Source organism: Xiphias gladius, chromosome 13 (assembly GCF_016859285.1).
Source record: "Xiphias gladius isolate SHS-SW01 ecotype Sanya breed wild chromosome 13, ASM1685928v1, whole genome shotgun sequence".
NCBI lineage: Eukaryota > Metazoa > Chordata > Actinopteri > Istiophoriformes > Xiphiidae > Xiphias > Xiphias gladius.
The window spans coordinates 269,356-296,157 of record NC_053412.1 but is presented as its reverse complement, the minus strand read 5'-3'; the positions used below and the strand labels follow the sequence as shown (position 1 = coordinate 296,157).

Here is a 26,802-nt window from a genome sequence, read left to right as displayed (position 1 = left end):
GTTTTGAAATTACAATGCGGAAGTTGGCCAAGAAGAACTTCCAGCTGGAACCGTCGCTAAAGCTTTTATTTTGAAATTAAAGTGGGACGTTCTAACTGTCGCTTTGGCTTTTATTTTGAAGCGCCAGACCGGATCTCCGCATGTTGTTTATATGTCTTCTCCCTCCGGTCATTCTCACCGACTGTCCTCACACACCGAATCCGACTATGAGCGCTGCTGTGCGGGCTGCGTGCGTGGTCCTCCTCGGCCTCCTCTGGGCCTCCGTCTCTCCGTCCTCCTCCTGTCGGTTTCGGATCCCGCCTCACGACCAGGTCGCCCGGGTCGCCCGCTTCATCGCTCACCGGTGCGACTGGGCCTCCATGGCCACCATCTCCACCCACAAGCCGGTGGTAGGGCAGCCGTTCTCCAACGTTTTCTCGGTCAGCGACGGGCCGCAGGGCTCCAGCTCCGGGGTGCCCTACATGTACCTGACCCGCATGGAGATCTCTGTAAAGGACCTGGAGGTGGGAGACCTGTTGTTCACGTTATTGTTTGTAGTTATAAATATGATCATAAAGTATCACAGACTTACTGTACACTTAAAAAAATTACCTCTTATTTCCGTAATTTTACAGGAGTATGGTGAATCTGTAGCGTTCAAAACCACGTTGACAAATCGTAGAATCTACAGAGGCTGTCGCTACCTTTCTTTTGTCTCCTTCGGTATTGCTATAATGTTAATACATTTGCTTATAGTGAGTCTGCAGTATTCAAAAATCCCACTAAAAAAAAAAAGCTGTAAAATTTAAACTCAAGTATCTCCTGTGGAAATTCTACGATATTCCAACAAGGTGTTGAAGTCGGTCTGCAGCGTTCAAAACTAGGTTGAAAAGTCACAGAATTTTGTGGTCTCCTATGGTGTTACTGTTACATTGCCACAGGTGCTTTCAGTCATTCTACAGCGTTCAAAACCACACTGGAAATATGATACATTTTACTAAGAACTATAAAGGCCCTATTGGATTTTTACTGCCATGTGATATTTCTGTAATGTGCTATGGAGTTGACAGTATCAAAGACTTAACTGACAACTATGAAGTTTGCCATTAATTTTCAGTCACTGCTGATTGAATCTTTTTATTCAATAGAGAATTTAATTCCTGTAAGAATCATAATATTTTCATACTGCACGTCGGGTTTATCGTAGTTTTTGTGCGTTTAGTTGCATTAAATGTGAATTTATTCATAGTGTACCTTGCAATACCTTTATGTTATTTTGTGTATCTACTAAGTCTATTAATCCTTTAATAACTTTTAGGTATCGTAACGCAATCTTTGTGTTTAAATGTTGCTTTTAGTTTGCCCTCCCTCTATTGTGTTTGGAGATATTGTTGATTCAAGAAATCTAATTTAGTCTGTTGTTTGTGTTTGACATGTGACCTACTTCTGCAGAATATTGTAAAACGTTATGAAAACACGCGCTTTAGGATTTATGCAATGGCAGCGTTTGTACCGTGACGCGGCGGTTTTTACACAGAATGACTCTGCAGTTTCGGGGTTAAAGTCACATGTTAAATGTTTATCTGTCGCGTGACTGCTCACAGCAGAAACATACAGTACATATGAGATATGATCCGGCAGACATGAGGTTTATTAGTCTGTTAATGTTTTACAAGTCATTGAAAAGACAGAAAAGTCCTCCCAGGTCTTTTATAGTCTTTCAGTTAGTTATAAAATGTCTTAAAACGTATGTTTTTGCAGAGGAGGGTTCAAGGTTCAGAGTAATTTTCTGTCAGATGATTTATATTTTATGACAACGTAACCTTAAACAGCAGTGGAAAGTTAACAATTTAAGATGTGTCAGTGTCTAAACCTGTTGAGTTTTTGGAGCGTCTTAAGTAGGATTGATGGCAGTATAATTAATCAATAAACTATAATCAGAACTCTGCCTCCCTGCAGGTGAACCCTGTGGCGTCTCTGTCCATGTCTCTGGCTCAGACTGATTACTGCAAACAGCAGGGCTTCGACCCTCAGAGTCCTCTCTGTGCCCACATCATACTGTCCGGATCGGTCATCGAGGTACAAATACACACACCTGTTACCAGCTGTGTATCCCGGTGGTACAGTCCGAGCAGTCACATGACCCTCCCCTCCTCTCCCTGCTGTCGTCCAGGTGAACGGGACGGAGGCGGACTTTGCTAAAAAAGCTCTGTTCAGTCGACATCCGGAGATGATCGACTGGCCGACTGATCACAACTGGTTCTTCTCCAAGTTCAACATCACACAGGTACTGGTACTGCTACTGTTACTACTGTTACTACTGCTAGTGCTGCTACTGCTACTACTACTGCTACTACTACTACTACTACTGCTACTACTGTTACTACTGCTACTGCTACTACTGCTACTGTTACTACTGCTACTACTGCTACTGCTGCTACTGCTACTACTACTACTACTACTACTGTTACTACTGCTACTGCTACTGTTACTACTGCTACTACTACTACTACTACTACTACTGCTACTGTTACTACTACTACTACTGCTACTACTACTACTACTACTGCTACTGCTGCTACTGCTACTACTGCTACTGTTACTACTGCTACTACTACTGCTACTACTGCTACTGCTACTACTGCTACTGTTACTACTACTACTACTGCTACTGCTGTTACTACTGCTACTGTTACTACTGCTACTACTGTTACTACTACTACTGCTACTACTGTTACTACTGTTACTACTGCTACTACTACTACTGCTGCTACTGCTACTACTGTTACTACTGCTACTACTGTTACTACTACTGCTACTGCTACTGCTGCTGCTGCTACTACTGCTACTGTTACTACTACTACTGGTGCTACTACTGCTACTGATACTACTACTGCTACTACTACTACTACTACTACTACTGCTACTACTACTACTACTACTACTGCTACTACTGCTACTACTGCTGCTACTGCTACTGCTACTGCTACTGTTACTACTGCTGCTACTACTGCTACTGATACTACTACTGCTACTACTGATACTACTACTGCTACTACTGTTACTACTACTGCTACTACTGTTGCTACTGCTGGTACTGCTACTGCTACTACTATTACTACTACTACTGCTGCTACTACTGCTACTGATACTACTACTACTGCTACTACTGATACTACTACTGCTACTACTGTTACTACTGCTGCTACTGTTACTACTACTGCTGCTACTGCTACTGCTACTACTACAGTACTGCAGTAATCTGTGTTGTACTGCAGTCTAACTGGATTGGATCCAGATTTAACAAAATAAGAACCTCCAACAAACCAAACTCCATATATTTTTAAAAAACATTAAATCAGGTGTTAAGTTTCAGAATCCAGGCACCGTCGGGGTCCAACATCATCGCTGTTGACAGTCAGTCAGACGGCAGGAAGTCTCATTAACGAACCTGTTCCTTCTCCGCGTTTCAGGTGTGGGTGTTGGATTATTTTGGCGGGGTGAAGACCGTCACTCCAGAGGAATATTTCCAAGCCTCACCGTACAGGAAGCACCACTGACGGTAAGAGCTGCTGGTTTCTGTAGTCCTAAGTGTTCCATTTGTAGTTCTACGATATATTAATACAACTATACTGTTTTTTTTAAACTACAACATGAGTCTGTTTAAAACCACTTTGATACATTTTCGGGAAACTGACTAGGTCTTTAAAAAGTGATAAATGTGTGATGTGATGTATAATTATTAAATGTCCTCACGCTGCATTTTCAAAATTCAAAACAATGACCTTGCTTGGTACGGAAGACCAGTTCTGCTGGGAAAATATATAGATGAAATATTCAGAATGACAGAAATAAAAAAATAGAAAAATACTCAGAGTCAGTCAGAGTTACGAGACGGTCAAAACCCAGAATTAGGAGAATTAGGAGTCAAAACTGTAAGTCAAAATTTCTATGTTTGGATTCAAATTTTAGTCAAGTAAGTCAAAATTTTGGAATTTGAATTTAAAATTATGACTTTTTAAGACAAAAATAGGAGATGCTTTGTCAAAATTTCTGCTTTTTCACTGAAAATTCTGATATTAAATCAAGTTTATAATTTGAATCCAAAATTTTTGCTGTAATTTAGAATTTTTAAGTTAAAATTTTGTAGTAACATAAATTGTAAATCAAGATTTCTGTTTTTTAAGTCAGTTATGAAATTTTAAGGCAAAATTTCAACTTCTCAAGTAAAATTTATGACAGTAATTGAAAATTTTGTTATTTTTAGGTCAAAATTATGACATTAAAGTCACGAGATACTGAGGCAGAATTATGAGACAGTAAGTGCCGCATAATTTGAACTTACTCTCTGTACTTTATTATTTTTATTATTCCAAACTTTTCACTATTTATTTTTTTTTCCTGGCAGAAATGGGCTTCCATGATCACCCCGATCAGGGCGCTGTGATGAAAGTTTCCGCTTTTAAAAAGCCTAAATTCCTGCCTCTCATTCTTCGTTTTCCTAAACTGATGTGTCTTTAGTGAGACGACGTGTTACCGGTTGTGTTTTTCTGCTCAGGGGGTTGAACCCGTGACCTGGGAGATGTCGGTTGGAATCCCACTCTCTTTCTACGAGACGACATCCTCATCTCAACCATAAACTCCACGTGAAATGCACTGAAGTCTTCCTCGGGAGCTGAACTTTTTATTGTTTTCAGAGTCAAAATCTAAGATCTATACACTAGAGATGCTTGACTATATATTTGATGGAAACAAATTCACTCAAATTGATGAGAAATTGCAGATCCACTTGGCAGATAAATATATTTCAGTTTGCTCAGATGAAACTCAGGTTATTTTACATTGGATCATCTTTGTATAAGAGTTCTGACAGATTCAAATTAGTTTCAGTAGACATTTCATTTCATTTAAAATGACAGGAGTTCATAATATAGAGGATGAAGATGCCTTTTTTATATATAATGTCTAGTTTTCATAAACACTAATAATCCAGATCACAGTATTAAACAAAATTATCAGCTGGGCAGTGATTCTTATATATTGATCGATCTGTTTATCAGTTTTTGGTTTGTTTCCTTCTTAAATCTATTGTTTTTCAAGAAGAAAATATTACCAAGGAATTCAAACTTTAACAATAAGTCACAGGTTTCAGTTGCTGATCAAAGTTAGAAAGTAAAAATGTGTGATTATATATATGTGTGCAGAGGTGTGTAATTTTGTCATTGATAGGACAGTCGCAGTGTTGGAGTTTGTCCACTGAAGGGAGCCGTCATGCTGATAAAAACAGACGAGGAGTGAGAGGTCAGACCTCAGAAACATTCAAAACGTAATTATACGTATTTTATCGTTTAAGAATTAAGAATAGCTCATTTTTTTTCTTTTATTTAAACTAAGTGTGCAGACAGACTCCATAGTAAAATAAGAAACTCAACTATACTGATTGAATTTCTATATACTTTCTCTGTTAGTATGAATGTCACTAAATTTAAGATAAAATTGAAAATATCGAAACGATATTAAATAATTGTAAATCTCCATCTTTTTACATATTTGCTGGAACAGGAAACGCACTTTAAAAGTATTTTTCTTTTCCTTTCTGTGGTTTGGTTTCGTGGCTCAACACTCCAAACTCCATTCAATAAAAGGGAGATTTATGGTGTGTGATTTGACAGGATTTGCACTGGAAACAGCTTTTTGTTCTTTTCTTTGCTGTGACAACAAACTGCAATTTATGTCTTTGTCACAGACAAACAGAATCAAAATGAATCTTTTTAAGTAGAAAAGTTTTATTAAATCACAGAAGTGTGATACACATGCCATAATTAAAACCCTATTTTTTAATTAGATAGCATAAAACTTGAATGTCTCATTATGGCAGGAAATTTGTCTTTATCTCACCAGAAAAAGACATTAAAAACAGGAAACAACAATATACATAACACAATAAAAGTGAACACAACACACATTAAATATAGGTTTTTATTGGTGGGAACTAATAATTTCATCTAAACTGGCTTCTTGCTACAAGAAAAGCCCACACATTGAATGTAATTAATTAGGATTAGGGTTATAAAGTCTTGATTATACTTTTAATAACTACATCCCACGAGTCTTGGCCATTGGCAGGCTGTTTAAACCTCATGGGAACTGTAGTTGTTGAAGGCTAACAACATAATCCCTGATGTGAACAAGAAAGTTCACTCTTCGACCCTTGGAGACAGTGGTTTGACAAAAAATCTCAACTCAAGGTCTATTTATTGGCTTTCTCTGGAGCTTTCAACCAATTCTCACCTTCTTTGTTTGCAGATGAAGTAACTCCTCCCAACTTCAGCCGCACATTTGCTCTATTTCGTAGGTCGACCTGGAGTTACGTTTTTTTTTTTTTTTAATTTGTGAAATACGTGTCACATTTTTAATAGAATCACAGAGTTCAGTCATTACTACTGTCCAGTGCAGTTGTAGATACTCGTTTACCTTCACTGTGGGACAGAAAACCGGTAAATTATTCAGAAAATGCACAAAACCTGTCCCCAAAGAGGGGTGGGGCTAATTCCCGACGAGGGGCGGGGCTTATCGATAGTCAGGGTGGTGGGCGGGGCTTTACTCTGCGTTCCGAAGAATTCTTAGCTCGATACTTCCTGCCACTGTGATACCTTATCAGTAATTTTGATTCCCGCTTCTAAAGCCGACTGAATCTGCTGCTTGTGTGAAGCCTTGAACAACTATCTCTACGTTTTTCTGCTCCTTCATGCTGAAGGGAAATATTCGCCTTCAGCATAACTTTAAGACTTTGCTGTGAAATTTTATTTTTTTGAGAGAATATTAATGGATGATTTGTATAAATAAAGTTTTTATGTACAAAAAAAACGGCTCCACCTTTTCTGTTTTTTAGATTCAGTGAAACTGAGTTTTAATCCATGTTGATAATATGTGTGTGTAATCATACAACACATAATGTAAAAGAAAAACCGTAGCGGTCCATCAGCAAAACAGAAGTATTTTTTGGATGTTTTCCAGCTTTGTGTGCAATGATGAGGGTTTTGTTTTGTGTATTTTTAAATGTGTTTGTCGGACTAAAAGTTCAGTTTCTAAACACCAGCGCTTTGTTTTGTGTAACGTTTTGGTAGAACAACAGGGTAGCATGCTAAGGTTGATAGGAACCAACCAGTTATGAAGAGGTTTAGGTGATTTTATGAGCCCACAAGGATTCAATTATGTTGGATTTGTGAGCTCGAGCACCAGCGGTGAAAGATTCGCCTTGCAAAATGGAAAAGGTTCAAGTTTTTCAAGACTTTTGATAGAAAGTGACTCTAACATGAACTAAATCCAGCTCCAATTCAGGCCCGAAGTCAGACCGAACGTCAGTGACACGGTTTCCTGGTCAGTGGAGCATCTTGTTTTATCGTGTCTTAATCAGTGTTTGTGTCGTTCAAGAAGATCACTGTATCTTTGAGTTATACGAGATTAAGTTTCAGGTGCAAAGGAGTCCCAGAGCCCTCTGCGAAGCTGCCCTCAGAAGACCAGACCGGGAGAAAAGGTAAATAATGCTGTCATGGTGAAGTGTCGACGGTGGTGGAAAATGTACTCAGATCCATTACTTACGTAGAAGTAGTAATACTGCAGTGTAAAATTCCCCTTTGCGAGTAAGAAAAACTCTTGATCTTGATCATACATGAATTTCTTTCACTAATCGAGCCCTAAAAGCCTCTAAGCTATGCGGTGCAGTGAGAATATTTCAACCTGTTTTTAATTTAGATGTTTAAATATGTTCTACATTTATGTGTAGTCTGGCACCGGCAGTTTTTATACCCTGGTCAATTCGACTGTCAACTTCTTACAGTTGTAATTTTAATTAACTTAAACTTGCAAGCTAGTTGCTAATCTTGGCAGACCTCAGGCGAAATCACCAAATTGCTCCTTACAGACCTTGTAGTTTAAAATGTCAACTCTACCTCTCTACGTATGCTCTGTCATCCTAAAACATACTCAAAGGTATACAGTGAATTGATGCAGTCGATCAGTCTTAAATTCACAATATTTCCAAGAATCTCCTGCAGAACAAGCAGGAGATTCTGAGTTGAGAATAGTCATGAAAATACATAATTCTGTGTCTTTCTTTTCAATGACATAAATCCTCCTGTGACCATTCAGGTTTAGCTTCTGACCCCTCTGTGGTTCTGGCCAACAGTTTGGGGATCACTGCACCAGACTATATGGCAAATATTCAGTAATTTAAGTCAAGTCAGGCAAATTTGTATGTAGTAGCTCAAAATCTCAAATTTGCCTCTCAGAGCTTTACACTCTTTTCTTCGTTCGCATTAGGACGATTTCCTTTCAGAAATGAAAGAGACTCTGTACAAATGACGAGAGGACGCAGATGAAATACAAATACCAGTGCAAAGCTAACCCCGTCCTCCTCCTCAGTTGGGTACAGATTACGATTTTTAAGATTTACCCTCTGCTCTATCCCCGCCGAAACATCACAAAAAAAAAAGAAGAAAAAGAAAAACAAATGAACAGACATGACAAACTGAATTTTTTTTCCATAGGTGTGTACAAAGACTGTGCCTGTGTGGGAGAAAGATTCGTATACGTAGAGAATGTGTGTGTCACCTGGCAGAGCAGCTCCTCACCACTTCCTGTTCCACTTAGAGACGTGAGAGGAAGACAGGGTTGGTTCGGCTGCCTCACTTCATCGCTTGTGACTGAAATCAGTTAGAAGAATAAAAACGTGTTCTGGGGAAACCAGTTTGGGATGGAGCTCCAGACCTGGATATCTGGCCTGCTGGTCCTCGCCTCGGTCTTCCCCCCGGCAGGTGAGTCTCATCGGACACACCTAAACACGAATTCTCTACATAGAAATCTCATGAATAGAGGCTTCACAGATGCGCTAGCGTCCCCTCGGATTGTTTACAATTCAAACTTCATTAGAAACTTAATGGTGTATTGAAGTTTTTTTCTGGATTTATTTTTGGTTGCTTTTTTAAGATGGTTGATAGAAATAGGACGAGAAACAATTCATCAATCCGGATTCGAATATCTTGGGTCGTAGTTCTATTTTCAAAGTGTTGATTTTGCAGGCCCAAAGAAAAAAAATCCGTCTTTTAAACTCAACGATGACGCATTTTTTTAGATAATCAGGTTTATTTGAATGGTTTCGTAAGTGCGAGAGGTTTCGAAGACTTTTCTCAACCCACAAAGAAGCTTGTGGCCCCTCAACTGATCTGAAAATGTAAAACAAAAGCACCAAATATAATGAAAGGAGAATGCCAACCCGCTAGCATCTTCGTAAATATCTATAACTCTTGTGTGAGAAAATCCGAAAGGTTTCAACAGCAGAAAATTACGAACCAGAGAAGAACGACAAGCAGTAAAGAAGCTGCTTTGTTGCAGCCATGTTGGAGGGTGACTTGGGTGTATTTTTGTCTCAATAAAATTGGACACTTGCTGAATTTATGGCGGTTTTATGGGGGATACTGATAATTGTCTTTGATCGATCTGATTGATTTTGCATCTAGAAAATAACTTTGGCAGCTGCTCAGCCAACAAGAGCCGTGCCGTTGATAACACGTCTGATTAGCACATCAGCTAACGAATGTGGATTAGCATTGACACGGGGACTAAAAAAAGATGCACCGCACACTCCAGGTTTTTGTTGGTAAAGAAGTTTGTTTTTTTTTAGTTGTTCTTTTCCAAAAAAAACAAACAAAAAAAAATCCCCCTTCAAGCCAAAGCTAATGTTTTATTTCACTCAGGCTTTGATACACTGATGTCTTGTGTTTTTACTCCCTGTTTCCGGAGAAAAGATGTTGAATTTCAGCCATATTTATTTTAAAAGTTGGAATAACAAATAAACTTGAACTAAGCTCCTGCAAATGTTAGCCGGACTTACAGATAGAAACCCTACGTAGACCATATGTTCTGTACCTGCAACTCATTACTATACTTTCCTACATAATACATAAATTGCTCTATCCATTTGGATAAATTCAAGATATTTCTAGAATCTGTATTTTTTTTTTAGACTCTTCTGTTAAAGTCAGCGCGCAGCATCGGACCTTTGAGCCAATCAGAAGCACGTGAAACGCTGTGAAACGGCCAAGTTAGGTAAAATCAGGCGTAGTGCCAGTAAAAGTGTTGAGACGTCACTGAACGTGGTAAACCAGACAGGAAAGCATGTTCTCCAACGACTGTATGTCTTAAACTGGTCAAACGGGAAAGCAGTATTTATGGCCAACAGGATTCAGTTTAAGCTTCACCACTTAAACCATCGTCGACTAACCGTGACCCAGACCGGTGGCCAATCACATCAAGCTGGCTGAGAAGTGTGACATTGTGCAGCTTTGAAACTAGCGTGATTACAAGACAGTGCAGTACAGTTTGAGCCAACTAAAGTTCAGACTGTAAAATACCAGTTTAAACCATCAAAAGTCCAGTTTAACACTAACATATCAAGTCTGAAAACTGGTTTGTAAATCGTGGTCTATAATTTTCTTGTAGTTGCTGAAGTGGCTGAACGGAGCGACAAAAGGTTCGAACACGGAGAGTTCAGGACCACGACATGATTGCCTCCATTTTAGGAACTGAACCAGCTCAGTGTTTCCTAAAATGATTGTTTAAACCAGACGCATTTATCACAAATTTAAACTTACACTTTTAGAGCTTCTGCATTTCAGGTTACACTCCAGTGGTTTTCAGATTCATGGGTCCGCGGGCTTTCTGTGACAAAATGAAGTCTTCTACAGCAGCATATACAAGTGCTGCTTATACCAGGCATGTTGTTCACAACTTGTGGCGTCTGTGTTTCCTTAGTACCTACTGTCTCAGCATTTCAGAGTCACTACCTAACATTAGAAATGACCAATAAAAGTTGACCGAAACGTTCTCTTCATTAAAAATGCTTCAAATTCAAACAGTATGGGTTAGTGTCAGGGTTTTTGAAGGGATTTAGTCCTGCTGGCGCTTGTAGTCACAGGATTTTCAGTGTCCTGTGTATAGTTTACAGGGTTGTTGATTGATTATGACCATAAAAAACTGAAGAAAATTGAAAGAAAAGGGCCCCCGAGTGGTGATACTGCACTGGACGTGAGTTCCTCCAAACGCCGATATCCTCTTAATGCGCCTCTAAAGCGAGAGATAAAGGTTTTCTTTTTAGATGTTTATCCAGATCGATAATCAACGAAATAAGGTCATAACCCGCTGTTTAAAACTTGCAGTTACTGCGTCTCCTTAAAAACTGCTTCCTCCCAGCATGTTAAATGCATTTCTTCACACTAAAAACGTATTAATATTACTTAACCAAACGTGTTCTTCGTTAAAAAAGCCGTAAATTCAAATAGCAAAGTTAGTGTCCGTGGTTTTTAAGGGATTTGTTCATGTCAGGTCTTGTAATCAGGGGATTGTGGATGTCCGTTCTGTGGTGTACAGGGTTCAGACATGAAAAAACAACAGGGGATGATAATAGACTCCATTAAATGACCATCAAATGATGACGCTACATTGGGCATGACTGAGAAAGGTCCGCTGGGATCTGCTTAATACACCTTTCAACTGAGCGATAAGGGCCTTCTTTATAGATGAAGTGGCAACGCTTGAGGTTCAGAGACGAAATGAAGCCTGTTTTTAACTCCGCATAGTGTTACTTATACTCTCAGCAGGCATTTAAAGGCATTAAAATATTACTAATAATGGAAATAATAGTCAACAGAAACATATTCTTCATTAAAAATGATGGTTTTTAATTGATTGAATCAGTAAGGCTACATACGAGGGGTCTTAGAGGGTTTTTTTTTTTTTTTTTCAGTAAAATCTACAGAGATAATCATGAATTTTGACTTTGAAAGACAGAAAATTCGTTGTCACAACATTGGATATGACCCAGAAAGGTCCTCTAAATACTAATAATATGAAGTCCTCTTCATACACCTGAGACTTCGGGGGTGTTATATTTAGATTAGTTTAGTTTTTAAGTAGGATTTCTCTCTCCTGAATCCAAAATTAAGGCTTTGTTTATGTGGTCCACGGAAAAACAAATCATACAGAATTATGTTTTTCCTCCTAATCTAACTATGTGAAATGTGAAAGGGGGTTGGAATTAAATCAGGTGAGATTAATTCAAATTTAAGGTTATTTTTAGGAATATGTAGCTTATATCTAATTCTCAGAGATAAAACAAAAAGGTCTAACCCCCTAATACATATGTAAACTGTTGTTGCGCTGAAATGGTCTTTCTACTGTAAAATAAGTGCTGATTGAAAGTTTCCACCCTTGTATTTTCTTATCGACGTGATCATATGTGCCTGCGCGGTGAACGGTTGTTCACATTACAAGTCTGTTTTGTAGTTTAGTGAAGAAAATTAATTGACCACAAAGAGCGAACCCCCCACCTAAATTCAGGAAGCAGCTTTGTGGTTTCTTTAGCTGTGACTCTTAAAGCTAAGCCATCTATCCCAGGCTGCTTCGGCTCATTGTGGTGACACTGTGACAGAAGCTGCTGCGGTGACAGAAAACATACGTTGTTTGAGATGCTAGTTTCAGTCCCCGTCACAGAAATACCCTCCACATATAGGCTGATCAAGAAAAGGGTTTTAAAAGGCACGATCAGGGGCAGAGAAACCAACTGAAGAAATCTGTCGTTTGCAGCAGAAACCTTTTTGGAAACTTTGTGTGCTGTGTTTCTCGACCCGGCGGCCATCTTTGATAAAGCTGTAAAAGATGGAGGGAACGGAGAAGTGATTAAATGAAAACAAATCCGAGGGTGTAAAGAGGGGAAGCTCAGTGGCAGGAAAAGAGCAACGAGAGGAGAGAAAAGAAAGAGAAAGCAGAGGTGAACTCTCTCAAATTCAACACACATGCACAGAGAGCGGTGATGTGTCCTGGATCTTGCTTCAGGTGTTCGGGAGCAAACTGTCGACGTCGAAACCACAGTGACACATTTAAAATCAGATTCTCCAGATCGTAAGGCATAAAGTTATTTCTCTCAAACAGCCCTCACGTGATCGTCACATGAACTGTGTGGCAACCGTCCGTATTCAGCAGAGACGAGGCGGTATCTGTCAGCTATGCGACTGACTGCATCTCTACGATCGTTCCTACACCGTCTTTCCTGGAAGCAGCTTAGAAATAGATCTCGAAAGCTCTGCTGATCAGAAAATTACAAGACCGTTTACTTCACGGTCATTAAAAGACCACAGATCACAAACGCGAATAAATGAAGTTCAGCGTGTTGCTAGCGGGGCAGTCAACCATTGTTCATCATTGTTCAAAAGCTCAAAACAAGAACCAGCAACTGTTACAACATCTGCAGCGTCAATGGTTGGCATTTGAAAAAAGAGCAAAGCAAATGTTGACGGCAGGATATCAGCGTTTTGGTGAACTGTGGCTCTGCTCCGTGGCAAAACAGTTTGTGTAGTTCAGGAGGCTCCCAAATACAAAATAAACCCAAAGAAAATACAACCCGTACAACGGAGCGTGCTCGCTCCCGCCACAACCCGAAGTTCAGCTGGAGAAAAGAGCCGGGCTATTTTCTCCAGCCTCTGTCACCACTGATGTGCCTCCTCCTGCCTTTAGTTATTAGAAGAGCTCCGTTTCATTTTGTTAAATATCTAGAATTCTTTCATTTGTCTGTTCCATTAGTTATGAGAAATGAGTTCTCCCATAGCTGAATGATAAATGATCTCAACTGGACTGAAACATACATGTTCCTGGACACTGAGCTTCATAACCCGATGGTTAAAACTGAAGCTGAACCTTGTCAGTTAAGTTACAGCATCGAATGTGGTGGCGTGTCTCAGGCTCGTCATTTCTGCCATCGGCTACTCGTTTTGCGAATTGGTTGTCGTTTGAAGCTCGGTTCGAGGTTACGACATCTGATTAATCCCCTGATTGATGGACAGTTCAGTCGGTTGGAGAACTGGTTGGATTTCTGGCAGGTCCGATCATTTGGTCGTCTGTTTGTGCTTTGAGCAGTTCCACGGCCTGATTGTAGAAACTGCGGTCGGCCAGTTGTAATATTACTGCAGCGGTATTTCACGTGTTGCGGGATGTGAGGCATTTTTCAAAGTTTTAATCAGTTTCTCGGGAGATTCTGTCTTGGTCCTGGAGCGGCTATCCAGAGCGCCATGTTGTCTTTTGTGACGAGCGATGCTGCCTTTCGCTCCGAACCGACTAGGGATTTTGATTTTGATTGGTTTGAGTTCACCATCGACTAGGGATTTTGATTTTGATTGGTTTGAGTTCACCATCGACTAGGGATTTTGATTTTGATTGGTTTGAGTTCACCATCCTGGTCGGTCAGATGGTCCGTACAGTGCGTAGGGATGGGGTTCGATACCATCTTATTGAATCTGAATCCTTTGAAATCCCTTATTGAATCATTTTCAGAAGTTTTTTCGGTGGAAAGAAGACGTCTGAAGAATCTACCTTCCTCTAATCATGTTCACAAAAATATTGGTCTTTTTAAATGTGATTTATGGACCAATTACCAGATGAACACAACACTACCACTCGTAGAAACTACAGTAACCACGCCGTGGACGTCCTGCCGAGCTGATGGGTTGTAGGACTATCACCACATATTGTATCTGTGCTCTGTGACCTTCATTCACTCTGTCCTCACTCAGCTTGCTCCTCACCGGGGGGCTTTGCTGCAGCTGCGCAACTCAAGACAACACAGCGAAAATGATCTTCATTCTACTTTATCAGCAGACTCGCCAGGAGGTGGTTGGCGTGGATGGGCGATGTACAAAGCTTCAGACTGTCAGACCAGAGACCAGGTTCGCATCCACAGTCCCGTCTGTGGTTTAGGCAACACACGCACTTTGGTTAGGGTTAGGAAAAGATGGCGGTCTTCGTTAAATGTAGTGTCGGAGAGAGGCGAAAGAGACTAACCAAGGAACGAGAATTGAGGATTTTTTAAGGAGTTCGTTGGCCGGACAGGTCAATGAATCTGGTCACCTTCTTCACAGTGAGAGCACAAAGTCGCAGGTTCTGGCTGCGCAGAAAGGTCGATGCAAGTGTATAGCGTGAGTTAACACGACGTTCGAGATTAATAGAACCGTCTACCCGGTCTCAGACAAAACAAATCTGGAGCCGACACTCGAGACCAGACCTGCACTAGAGTATAGGAGGATGATCGGGCATCTGACAGCACCTTTAGCCGTTTGTCCAAGCGGTTATTGTCTCAGTTCAACTGGTGCGGAGCTCAAATGTTTCTTTCCAGGAGAAAAATGGACAAAAAACCCCAACATCATGTTTCAGCTTCTCAGAAAGAGCGATGAATGAAACTGTCTGAGAAAACACATGTAGCAACTGGAGAGCTTTCTAGACCTTTGACGGGAATCGGGTAAACCCCCTGTCTTTGGGGGTTGGCTATAGGCATTCTGGGAAGGGCAGAATCATGAGGTGAGGTGGGAGTAGGTGAGAAAGGGTGAGCAAAAATGCATTCATAAAAAATTCAATTAAAATATTATAATAGCTATAATTATATCATGTAACCTGTTCCCTGCTTTCATAAAAACGACACCCTTTTGCTTTAAAGTGGTGCAACAGGCTGAATCATTATTAAAGACCCTGTTACATTTCTGAAGATATATTCAGGAAGTCGTGAAGAAGGACGCTGTTCAACGGGGTTCAAACACAAAAACAAGCAGTTTAATAAAACGCCTACGCTCACAAAACCATTCCTTTCTGTGTCTGCTTGACCCCTTTAGCGCGTTTCAGCGGTTTCCAGCCTGCTGCACTGATTACACAGCACAGTCAGCTACACAGCAACGATTCAAAGGAGACGTTCTCAGCTGAGGCTCATATTTCTGAATGAATCGAGTTAAACACTATATATGTATCTAACTCACAGACGCAGGCACACTCGCCTCTCTGCCGCTGTCTTCCATCGCCACATGAAATACTCTGACGTCAACGTAGAACTAGTTTTTCCACCTGTACGTTCTCTGGTGGTTGGAGGTAACAGTAAATGTTGACATTAATTTCACATTCCAGTAACGTTTTGAACACGTACGTTCATGTCCACTTCAAAAGAGCCCGAACTAAGCCCCGTTTTCTGCGGCGGTCCCGTCACCTTCAGTTCGTTTTCGAGCAACTGAGCCACCGGTTGTCAAGAGAAGTCGGCATTCAATTCCGTAAATATTTACTTGAAGGTTTTATTTGGGGGGTGTTGCAGGTCTGGTCAAGTCTACGTGACGTTGTGCTGTTTGTTGCTTGTGGTTTTTTTATGCTGTCTGTATATTGTCCAGTTCCAAACGAAGACACGATTTCCTACGAAATTTACAGGGAGGTCAAGACTCCAGCAACACTTGCATAAAGAACAAGTGGTCGAAAGCTGCGACACGTTGTTCAGACATTGAAGTCGTTCAAGATACAAGCGTCGCTTCGGTGTTGACCCTCTCACACTTTTTCCCTCTTCCGTGCACCTTGGGAACAGGTGATATCGGGGCAGAAATCTGCCAGAAATCAACTTGTAGAGACTTTGGCTGCATCATAGTCAACACGCGGTCTAGGGCCGGGACCGAGCCGATCCTAAAGGTCCGGGATCGGTATCCACGTTTTTATGCTTTCTTCATTGTGCTCCACGGTGCAGCATTTCCATGCATATGAGAGTGAAAGTCCGTTTGTGCCAATTTAATATCTCAACGCTAGGTAAAAGTATCGGATCGGACTTGGTAATCGGCAGATACCCGGTATTAGAGGACTCGGATCGGGATGGGGGCCAAAAAAACCTGGATCGGGAAACCCCTACCTCAGGCTAATGACTATATTTGTTATCAGTTAATCTGCCAAAAACATTTTTGATGAATCAGTTAATCTTTTGGTCAAGAAAATGTCTAATAAAATAGCGATCAACAGTCCAGAACCTAAAATATTGAGGTCACTAAGCTGGAACAAGCGGTTTTGGGGCGTTTTTGATGAAATGCTCATTAAAATGAGCTCTAATTAGTCGGATTTCTTTATTTTCGTGGTTGGGTTATGATCTCGTGGTGACACGGCTGAGAGCGGAGACTGTCGGTGCGTTCAGGGACGCTCTGACATGTCGGAGAGTTCAGTGACTTGTGAGCCATTAGCGGCTGTGACGGAAAAAGCGTTTTTTGTTTTTGAACGGAAACAAGCTGTGACTCGCATTAGTTTGCGTCTGTGATGAGTCCCGAACAATGAAGATCATTATGAAAACATCAAGCTTTCCGTCGATGTGTCAGTCAGTTCCAGAGAGAACCAGCGAGCAGGCGAGTTCACAGCCTAGAGCCGAGGTTGGTCCGAGTCAGTTCGGCTCCACTGGACCAGATTTTGAATTTAAAACAGTTTCCTCTCGCTTCGTGCGTGTGACCGTGAGCTCGTTGTTCCTAGCGTTTGTGTACGTTTTGGTAAATAGTTACTGACCAAAATCCCGTGTGTTTTTACCTGCTGTAGAAGCGATGGGCCGAACCCGGAACCCCGGGGGGTTTCAGACCAAACGGCCGCTCGGACGTTCACCTCGTCGGGGGAAACATTGAGCTTGCTGCTCTATTTACGTTGAACTTGTACCGTAGCACCACTCGACTGCTACTATCACGACTCGTCTTAATATGAGCGCCACAACTAAGTGTATTTCTAGCGGTTTGTGGTTCGAGAGTCCACAGAATCTAACGGTAAAACATCATTTATTTGACTTGACGACAGATAAACCGTCGCATGCGGAAGAAACACAGCAGATGCGGTGTGTAAGGGCAAGTTGTCTCCCCGACGTTGGTTAAGCCTGTAGATTCAGGCTGAAACACAAGGGAGCCGTTAGCTCGCAGGGCAACTCTGAACCATGTAACGGTTTCAGGTGCTTGAGATCCCCGGACGCTCTCGTGTTCATCGCCGTGTCAAACACGGACGAGTTGCCCCTTTTCTCCCCGGGTCGCGCTCGCCAGCCCGGGGAAGGACGCACCTGTGCTGAAGCCATTACATCAGGGAGCTTCTGTCCACGGTTCCTCCTTATTCACTTGCCCCCGTTGAACACGGACGAGCAGCCGCTGCCAGTCGTCGCCACGACGGTCGTGGAGGAGCTGCTCAGATCTTTACCTCCACAATCGTGGCGGTGCCACCGTGGAAAAATACCCCGTTGCCCGTAAAGGTCCTACAGCCAGACGTGGATGAAACGGTGTCACGATTATTCGGCCGAACGAACATCAGGCATTTGTTATTAAAATGGCCCAAGTCAGCGTTTCACATTATTTACTTTACGTGATATTACCGTGTTATTATTAATGATGCATTGACGTGTAAGCGGCTCTGAAACGTTGTAGCTAATTGGACTTATTTTACATTTTGTTGCATCGTTTGATCAGTGAACATTTGTCCTCTTTTATAAACTGATCGCATATTTTTGTGTATGATCTCAACCTGTAAAGAATCCGGTTACGGCAGATGTCAGATAAATGTAGTGCAATAAAAAGTCCAATTTATTATGAATTGTGAAATAGCAGAAAAGAAGAACAAAATGGAAAAACTGAAGGAAGGTACCAGTCCTCCGCTTCCCTCCTTCCTTCCTAAGCAAAAGGCGGCTGCTGCTTCTCTTGTGGGAAGTCGTTGTTCCAGCTTTCCTTGTTCCAGGAAAGAACGTCTGCAGGGAACAGGCAGTGGTGGAGGACGTATTCTGCTCCTTCACTGGAGCAAAAGTTAAAATACCACGATGTAAAAACGCTCTCCTGCCATGCTCTTACTTAACGAGGTGTGTAACAACATGAACTGAGAGTATCGTAACTAAAGTTCTAGATGATGAGCCGTTTCCTAGAGCTGTGTATGGATAACTATCACCCATGTTGGCAGCATTTTGATGCTCCAACTGCTTATTTAACTGCTTTATATACCGTAAACGGTAACATAGGGTTTACACTGAGGGGCGTTTCAGTCCGTTACTGTGCAAAAGCCCTTTTGACATAGAGACGGGTTTTTTAATTCACAGGAATCTGTCTACAAAAAAACTATGAGGCTCATCGCCGCACTAGAATTATGAAGAATTAAACTTGATTTGAGAAAATACCTGAAACAAACCGAGTTGCATTGAATATTCCTGCAGCATCGTGTAACTTTTTACATGTTTAAAAAAATAAGGACTCTAGAAAGTGTTGAAAGGCTATAGTGCAGTAAAAAGTACAGTATTTGCATCCAACACTAATTGGATCGTTAAGGTCGCTTTATGAATAAAACAGGCTTAAATTCGAACTTTTTAAAAGCAAGTCTGGTACAGGTCAGCATGCGTGTGGGAAACTGCGCTGATCACATGCATGTGAAAGTCTCCCTGCTGCGTTTATCAGATTACACACCTACCTCGACCCTGCACACACACACACTGACTTCCTGTTGTGTTTATATTCGGTCCAGTATTTGCTCTTATCCGTTTAGATGCACTGTTTGAGCCCCCAACCCTGACACACAGTGACAATACTGAAAGTGCCGTGAAATCGGTGGCATGGCAACGTGAGAGCAGGACAGCCGATGTAGTGATATCCGACATTACTGTGGGTTTATTTCGGAGGGCGTCAGGGTGCTACTGAAGCTCTTTGATGGAGGAGAAACTCTGCTTATTGAATCCTGAGGACAGACGAGGAGAATCTGAGCTGAAAAATGTCGGCTTCAACGATAGATACAAGACGTGGAGACACAAAGACGCTGGCCGGCCGCAGGGTTCAGCTTTGGCTCGGCCTCGTGGTTAAGACACGGAGACGGCAAGATTCGGCCCGATGTGGCCTCTCACAAGCTGAGACTACAACTAACCGTCGCGCCCAGTGGTACACAGAGTTAGAAGTGAGCTGTTTCGTCTGAGCAAGAGTCTAAAACCCGAGGACATCCACCCTGTAGAAACCGGAACCGGAGGGTTTTATTCTGTCAGTCCACCAATCGGAGAATCGTCGCGGCTCCAGAAATGGTTGAACTCAGATTTTCTTCTTCCGCCACGCCCCCGCCGTCATCACACTCTAAATCCTTATTTCAATTGGTGCAAAGTCGAGACAAGAATTAGACAAATACAAAGCTTTAGGTCATGCTGGAGTTTGGGTTTAACGGGTAAGAAACGTCGGTTTTCTCTGATTTCCGTCTTCTCGTCGCTGTCTGACCGTACATCGTCTCAGCCCCGGAACTCAACCCTGATACGTTCGGTCTCTGCGGAAGCTTTGATAAAGTTTCTGAGACGTTAAATCAAATTTGGACAGAAAGAGACGAGTTTAAGCTCCGGCTCCGGCTCTGACCTGCTGTTTAATGAGGTTTCCTGAGGTGTGGCTCGACAGTCTCACTAACACACACGCAAATGCAGAAATACACACACCAGTCCGTTACTGGAGCCGCAGCCGGCCCTCGGCAGCAGCTGAGCAAACCACGGAGCTTCGTCGCGTTCACACACTGCAGAGCTGAACCGTACGAACGCGCCTGCTAAGAGCCTCAGCTCGCGCGGCGAGAGAAGAGAACTCGCTCGGGGCTTCGGTTTTGAAACGTTTCCCAGCAGGTACGACAAAGAGCCACCGTCCTGACGACGCAGGCGGGGAAACGACACAAAACGGATCACGAGGCGAGTCCAGCTCAGTCGGGGTCTCTTTAGGTTGTCCTGGCTTCCCTGAGCCTAACGTCGGTGGAGCCCGGACAACCGAGCTGGTTACCAGCTGGTCCTGCGAACTCTGGGTTCGACTCCAGCTACATGTGAAACAGGTGGAGCCGCGAAACGAACGGCGAGCTTGACGCCAGATGAGATGAAGAGGTGTAACCGCACGTAGATTCGGTCTCAGCAGAAGGTTTTATCAGCACGGTGACGTGTGAAGAACGCCATCACACAGCTGGAATAGAAAAAGAAGCACTAGAGATCATTTCCAAATCTGAAAGTCAGGCTATAAATAAGCGCGTAAATGACTTGAAGCGTCTTTAATACGGAGTAAGTATTTTTAGCTTTTTGTCTGATGATAAACAAACTGAAACTGTGATGAAGTTAAAAGGGCAGAAGGAGGAGAAAAGTAGCTGATGCCCGATGAAACGCAACTGAGATGTTGACTATCTAACAGGGTGTGGATTATTTTTCTAGTGAGAGACGACCGAGTGTTTCCTTTTTATTTCCAGTTACTGTCACACGGCGCGTTTCCATCCAGCTGGTTTTATTTGCCTGTTCGATTTGTGCATCAGAAAAACAGAAAGAAAACACCTGAGTGGAAACGTGTCTCCTTTGTCCTCTGTCTCTACGGTCTCAGACCTTTCTACCTGCCGTCGGGGCCTTCATTTGGCCCCGTGTGACAACCGTCGTCTGACCCGTTGGGAAAAGAGCGCTTTCCCGTGTTCGCCATCGAAACGCTCTGGTTTCCTACGACGCTTTTCTATGTGTTGGTCTTCAAATAAAAGCTACTTGCAGGCTGATAACAGAAGTCATTGTATGTGCGTGTCTGACCTTTGACCTCTGACCTCCACAGAGGCACTGATGCTGTATGACCCTCAGCTCTGTTACATCCTGGACGGCTTCCTCGGCCTGTACGGCCTCTTCATCACCGCCATGTTCATCAAGGAGAAGGTCTGTTTCCTGTAACACTCTCTTTATGTTGCTTTAAGGTTCTATCGTAACTCGAGGCGCTTCGCTACTTAGCGCACTGTAAAAAATCCACACGTGAAGGAGGTTTTTGGTCGGATCTGGTTTCGCAGTTTCGGATCAACAGAAAAGGAAATCAAGTAATTTGCTGACTAATTAGTCATTCGGTTGTTTTCTTAAGCAAAAATGATGGAAATCCTCTGGTTTCAGTCACTCCAGTGTTTAAGATTTCCTGTTTTCCTTGTAAACACACATTTTTCACTTTCATCTGATATTTTTTGACCAAACGATTCATCAATTTATTGACAAATGAGAAAAACAACTGAGTCATATCTCAGTCAAATCTGAACACACAGACATGATTCACATATTTTTAGTTTCAGTGTGACTTCCACTCACTGATGATGTCATGATCTCTGACGCCCCTCCAAAACAAAGCTCCAGAAACCCACTTAGAAAGCAGAGGAAAAAGAGGCTGCAGAACTTCGTTCAGAATCTTCCCGTTTTTAAGTTTCCTTCGGTATCGCAGTGATCCGGTGACAGTTGTCTGAACGTCCACGGCTGCGCTGAGAACAGGAGCTGATGACAGCAGGTTCAGCAGCTTTTAACGGGACGGTTTGACCGAATGGAAACAGATAGAGGCTAAAAACAACAGGGCTCTAGTTGTAGCTCACTTTTCATCCATGGCACAAAAATAATGTACAGCACTGTGTGAGACTTAGCGAGCTCCTTGATTTACATCATTAATTGCTCAAAATTTAGGGACCAAAGCAGTGTTGTTTGTTTGATGTTTTTTTAACGTTCTAACTAAGCTTTTTGAACTTTTTTCTCTAGTTCTTCAAACCCAAAGTGAAGGAAACGGAGGAGGGCATCTACAGCGTGAGTCACCGAGGCTTTGTTCAGACTGTAGGCAGATCCGGTTTGTCTCTCGGATCAGATCTTTAGTCCACACTCTGTGTCCAGACATCTGTTGCTGTGGTAACGATGTAGGCGTAGCTACGCCGGTCGTAGAAGCGCGAGAAATGGCAGTCGCGGCGCAGAACTCCTCCGCCTGACAGCGCTCTGCTGGCAGCGGCGTGGGTTCCGCCCACTCCGCCGCTCTGCGACTTTGAAGTCCGATTTGAGGGGTCAGAGCGTCCGGACCGGAACGCATCTGTAGAGATCCGATCGGGCTGGCAGTCTGAACAAGGCCTGAGACCAGACGAGCACAACATATACAGTCTCTGTTCAGGACTACATGATAAATCTTCAGTTCCAGGGTTGCTGTAGTTTCTGGTCAACAGTTATTTTAGCTTTTATCATGTCAGTATTTATTTGCTGTTTTTACTTCGACTTCCTCGATTGAAGGACCGGGTCTCTCCAGGTCTTGGAAAGTCTTAAAATGCTTCGATTTCTGTTTGACAAAAGAAACTGTTTATGAGAAAATCCACTGAGATACCGCTGATGATCCAGATTGTGAAGTGTGTGTCATGTTTGTGCTCAGGACCTGAAAGGCCAGGAAACCGGTGGCTATGCCCCACTGATGAGAGACGCTGAGAGAGGAAGGGTGAGTCTGGCTAATGAAAGGTTTCCTCCATCTTTATGGTGGGTTTTCGGTTGACATAAATAATAATAAAAGCAGAAATGTGCCACAGAATAGATTGTGGCAATAACCCAACTGTTTATTACACCGTCAATACAAACCCTTAAAAAGTTCATGAACAAGCTACGCAGCCCAGGCAACATGGAAATGTAGCAGTCGCTGTATTTATCACTTCATTACATCCAGAGAATAACAGAGCAACCTGATTGTTAAAGTATAAAATGCATGATGGGATATCCAACCATCATTACATAATTATTACATAGTTTTTCCTGACATGATTAGACTCACAACCTTCGGTACGTGGCATCACGAAGAACCCCGAGGAGAATTACAAGAACCTTAAATAATCCTGACGAACTTTGATAAAACCTCCAAAAAACCCCGAAGAGCACAAGAGCATTAAAAGAACCTTGGTAGACCCTGGCGTACCCCAAAAATAACCCCAGAGAACCCCAGAGAACCCCAAAGGATGTTGACAAACCTTGAAACCCCGAGAGAAGCCCGTAAAACCCCAGCAGACTCCTGCAGCGCCCCGGGTGAAAGAACCCCGCGGAACCTTGAGAATTCTTCAGTTTCCTTTAGAACGTTATTGATTGAAACTGTTCACCGCGCTAACTCATTCCGATCTGTTCCTTGCTGTTCTTGCAGAACCGCAGGATGACCGATGACGCCACCTACACGGTAACAAACACAATCACGTCATACAACTTTATTCCTGATCCTATTTTATTTGCTTTGAGAGTTTAGTTTCACTCGATGGTTGATTGATGTATTTATTAGTAGATTTCTTAGATAACATGCTGCCATTAATTATGAAAATAACATCCTTGCAGAACTATATGTAAAATAACACATAACGTGTTTGTTTGTTTTTCTTAATATCCAGGGCTTGAACAAACGTACAGAGGGAGAATACAAGGAGCTTCCTGTTAAAAAAGAGGTTTGCTTCAATATTATTCTTTCCAGTCATTATTTAACTGTTAACTGGAACCAGACCAACAACATTTGGAGCCAAGTCAGATTCGTTCTTCCTGCTGTTGGCGTTGTAGCGTTGAATTTGATTTTCGCTTTCCAATCATTCACTTCAGTAGAAGTAGCCGCAGCACTCCACAGAAATACTCCATTACAGGTCCAATGACAGAAGTATGAGCAACAAAAGTTCAAACAGGCGGAGGCGGTGAAGCTTTTCATCTCTAATCGTTTATCATGTTTTAGGAATTGATCATATGTTTTAGATGGAAAACCTGAATCTTCCGAGCAGTAAAACAGTCAAATATTTCCCACTGAGATGTCGTCAAGTAGAAGTGTAAAGCAGCAGAAGGTGCAAAAAACACTCAAGTAAAGTACAAGTATTATGAAGCTGTACTTAAATACAGTCCTTGAGTAAGTGTACTTAGTTACTTTCCACTTTGGTTTTTTAAATCTTTTTATTTACCTTATCTCACTTAATAATAGTCGCATTTTTTAAAAGGAATTTTAAGTATTAATCCGAATGACTTAACCATTAAAGTTGTTCATTTTTGATGTTTTAAAGAATCTTTTTTATTTACTTTCGTTAGCTTTTCCATCTGTACTTGAAGTCTTGACTCTGCAGGGGTTTTGTGTGTGTCTGTGTGTTTAATGACGACGTCTCTGCCCTTTCTTTCTGCAGCGTCACCGAAAGAACGAGCAGGTTTACCAGGTGAGTGGAAACTGAAAAGTGCGGGAAGTTTGAAGTTCAGTTCGACTGAAACATGAGTAACAGCGTCGATGAATCAGACCAATACTTCAGCTGATGTGTAGCTTACATGGTGCTTACTGATGATCGATCCAGTGATCGACCCATTTGATTGATTATTAATCTATGCTCTGCCTCCCCAGGGTCTGAGCTCGGCCACCAGAGATACCTACGACTCCCTCCAGATGCAGCCGCTTCCTGCTCGCTAACTCCGTCCAGACGTCGCGACCAAACCCCCCCCCCGGCGCCTCACTTCCTGTCAGCCTCAACACACAAACGTCCGTTTCTGATTATTTGGCCAAAGTGCTCGTTCAATGACGACGGGGTTGGTGAAGAGCCGAACCGGCCACAGACTGTAGTTTTAATTGGCTTATGTTCATTTTTCCTGACAGTTTATCATCCGGAAGGTTTTGTCTGTTGGTTTTATTGATTCGTATTTGGATGTTTGAGCTGCGGTTTTCAATCGAGCCACAGCTCGGCCTGAAGAGTTCATTTGTTCCTGCCATTTGTCTGATTCTGCCTTTGTTGGAACTCGAGCCCTGATCGGTTCAAAAGTCAAAACAGAAAATTAATTCTCCCTCCGAGATTGTTTCATTTGAAGGATTTTCCTGAGCCCCCAGGAGGTAAAAGTATCCAGTAATCCCCGCAAAAATCAGACAAATGGCAGGAACAAATGAACACGCATCCCCGCTACTTCCTCTCCCCGTGTCAGCATCTGGTGACTTCTTATTTATCCGGAGCTCGGGAACCACCGTGGTTATGATTAGCAGGATAGCAAAGCAGACTCTCTCCTACTCTGATGGTTCGTAGCCGGTAGACATCTTGTTTGAGTTTATGGCCAAGAAGATGGTGAAAACCGAAACAAAGGAACCAGGAACTTGATCCTCTCTGAACTGTCCCCTTCACCAAAACAGACACAAATCCAGCAGCAGTGACGCCGGCAGCGTGAGACGTGCTCGTTGATCTCCCTCGACGTTTTAGAACCGGGCCGTCGACTCAGCTTAAAGGGACGTTTCCGTATTTCCTCCGCCCGTCGAGGCTCTCGGAGACACCGCTGGAGTGTCGCTGATCTTTGGGACTGTCTTTAACCCGTTCTGCAGCCGCTCTTTTGGGCCGCGTTTCACCAACCTCCTGCCGCGTTTCAACAACCTCTATTTCAAGCTAAAGGTGTGTGGGAGTTATAAATCGCTGGTAACGTTGAGACCTGCGTTTGTACGATATACATCTTAGTTGTAGACGCCGGTGTCAAACACCAGGCAGCGCTGCAGAAAGGGGTTAAAGGAATCGATAAATTCACAAGGAAAGACGTCCAAAGTAACACAACTGTCAGATGACTCTAAATGTATTAGGTGTGTTTTAAAACCATGGCTTCTGGCCCGTCTGAGAATCACCAGTAACAACCGTCTTTGTGTGGGACGACAGATGTTGACCTCAATGTCGGTAAAACTGTAATTCCGTTTTAAAGAGCTATGGATTGAGCCTTTGCTCAAACAGGAGAGTCAGGGCGACGTTAGAGGAGCTAGTTTCCATCGCTGACCTAGGAGGCGACTGAACCTGCGGCGCTTGGCGCATCTCTCCGTTTCAAACCTCGGTCTTTTACATCCATCCTAGACCCCCGATTCAGTCTGAGTAAAATCTGGAGAGTCTGTCTGCAACAAATCGACGAGCCCCAAAGTCTTCAATATGTGATATGAACATGGGCTGTTTACCTCTTAAACCGTCATTTTCCCAGGGTCTTAGCTGCATTGGTATGGAAACACAAACCTTCCATGTTAAAGAATGATTATTATAAAGCTCCTCATCCTGCTTCTTTTTCACAATGAAATTATTGTATTTCAGCTCCTTTTTATTTCATGCCGACAGTTTTTAAATCAAAATGTGCTTCTTTCCAGATGAATATTTTTATTTCATGAAACCACTTTTTATGAAACCTTTTGATCCGCCAATCAAAACAAAAAGGGCCGAGGTAGGTGATGTGATTGGCTGTTG

At 42.4% G+C, this 26,802-nt stretch overlaps 2 protein-coding genes across 6 annotated transcripts; both read left to right on the top strand.

Annotated features, from left to right (window-relative positions):
- The first annotated feature begins 49 nt into the window (after window positions 1-49).
- creg1 (cellular repressor of E1A-stimulated genes 1) lies at window positions 50-6,818 on the top strand. Its single transcript, XM_040141797.1, has 5 exons — window positions 50-503; window positions 1,939-2,058; window positions 2,153-2,266; window positions 3,453-3,541; window positions 4,538-6,818. Exons 1-4 carry the CDS (start codon window positions 141-143, stop codon window positions 3,537-3,539), a joined length of 684 nt encoding a protein of 227 aa, XP_039997731.1. The 5' UTR covers window positions 50-140; the 3' UTR covers window positions 3,540-3,541; window positions 4,538-6,818.
- Window positions 6,819-7,429: 611 nt separating this feature from the next.
- Window positions 7,430-26,526, top strand: LOC120798255 (T-cell surface glycoprotein CD3 zeta chain-like). 5 transcript variants are annotated; one of them, XM_040142416.1, is made up of 9 exons: window positions 7,430-7,516; window positions 8,632-8,795; window positions 21,399-21,496; window positions 22,346-22,390; window positions 22,995-23,057; window positions 23,745-23,777; window positions 23,983-24,036; window positions 24,748-24,777; window positions 24,957-26,526. In XM_040142416.1, exons 2-9 carry the CDS (start codon window positions 8,735-8,737, stop codon window positions 25,020-25,022), a joined length of 450 nt encoding a protein of 149 aa, XP_039998350.1. In that variant the 5' UTR covers window positions 7,430-7,516; window positions 8,632-8,734; the 3' UTR covers window positions 25,023-26,526. The 5 variants fall into 5 exon arrangements, with proteins under 5 accessions (XP_039998350.1, XP_039998349.1, XP_039998351.1 ...); XM_040142415.1 differs by having other exon boundaries at window positions 7,454-7,516; window positions 8,529-8,795; XM_040142417.1 differs by lacking the exons at window positions 7,430-7,516; window positions 8,632-8,795 and adding an exon at window positions 17,041-17,213.
- Window positions 26,527-26,802: the final 276 nt, after the last annotated feature.

Coding starts and splice junctions, on each gene's coding strand:
- creg1 (XM_040141797.1), top strand. CDS start 141: ATGTTGTTTATATGTCTTCTCCCTCCGGTCATTCTCACCGACTGTCCT. Junction 504..1,938: donor TCTCTGTAAAGGACCTGGAG/GTGGGAGACCTG, acceptor GCCTCCCTGCAG/GTGAACCCTGTGGCGTCTCT. Junction 2,059..2,152: donor TGTCCGGATCGGTCATCGAG/GTACAAATACAC, acceptor GCTGTCGTCCAG/GTGAACGGGACGGAGGCGGA.
- LOC120798255 (XM_040142416.1), top strand. CDS start 8,735: ATGGAGCTCCAGACCTGGATATCTGGCCTGCTGGTCCTCGCCTCGGTC. Junction 21,497..22,345: donor CCATGTTCATCAAGGAGAAG/GTCTGTTTCCTG, acceptor TTTTTTCTCTAG/TTCTTCAAACCCAAAGTGAA. Junction 22,391..22,994: donor CGGAGGAGGGCATCTACAGC/GTGAGTCACCGA, acceptor GTTTGTGCTCAG/GACCTGAAAGGCCAGGAAAC.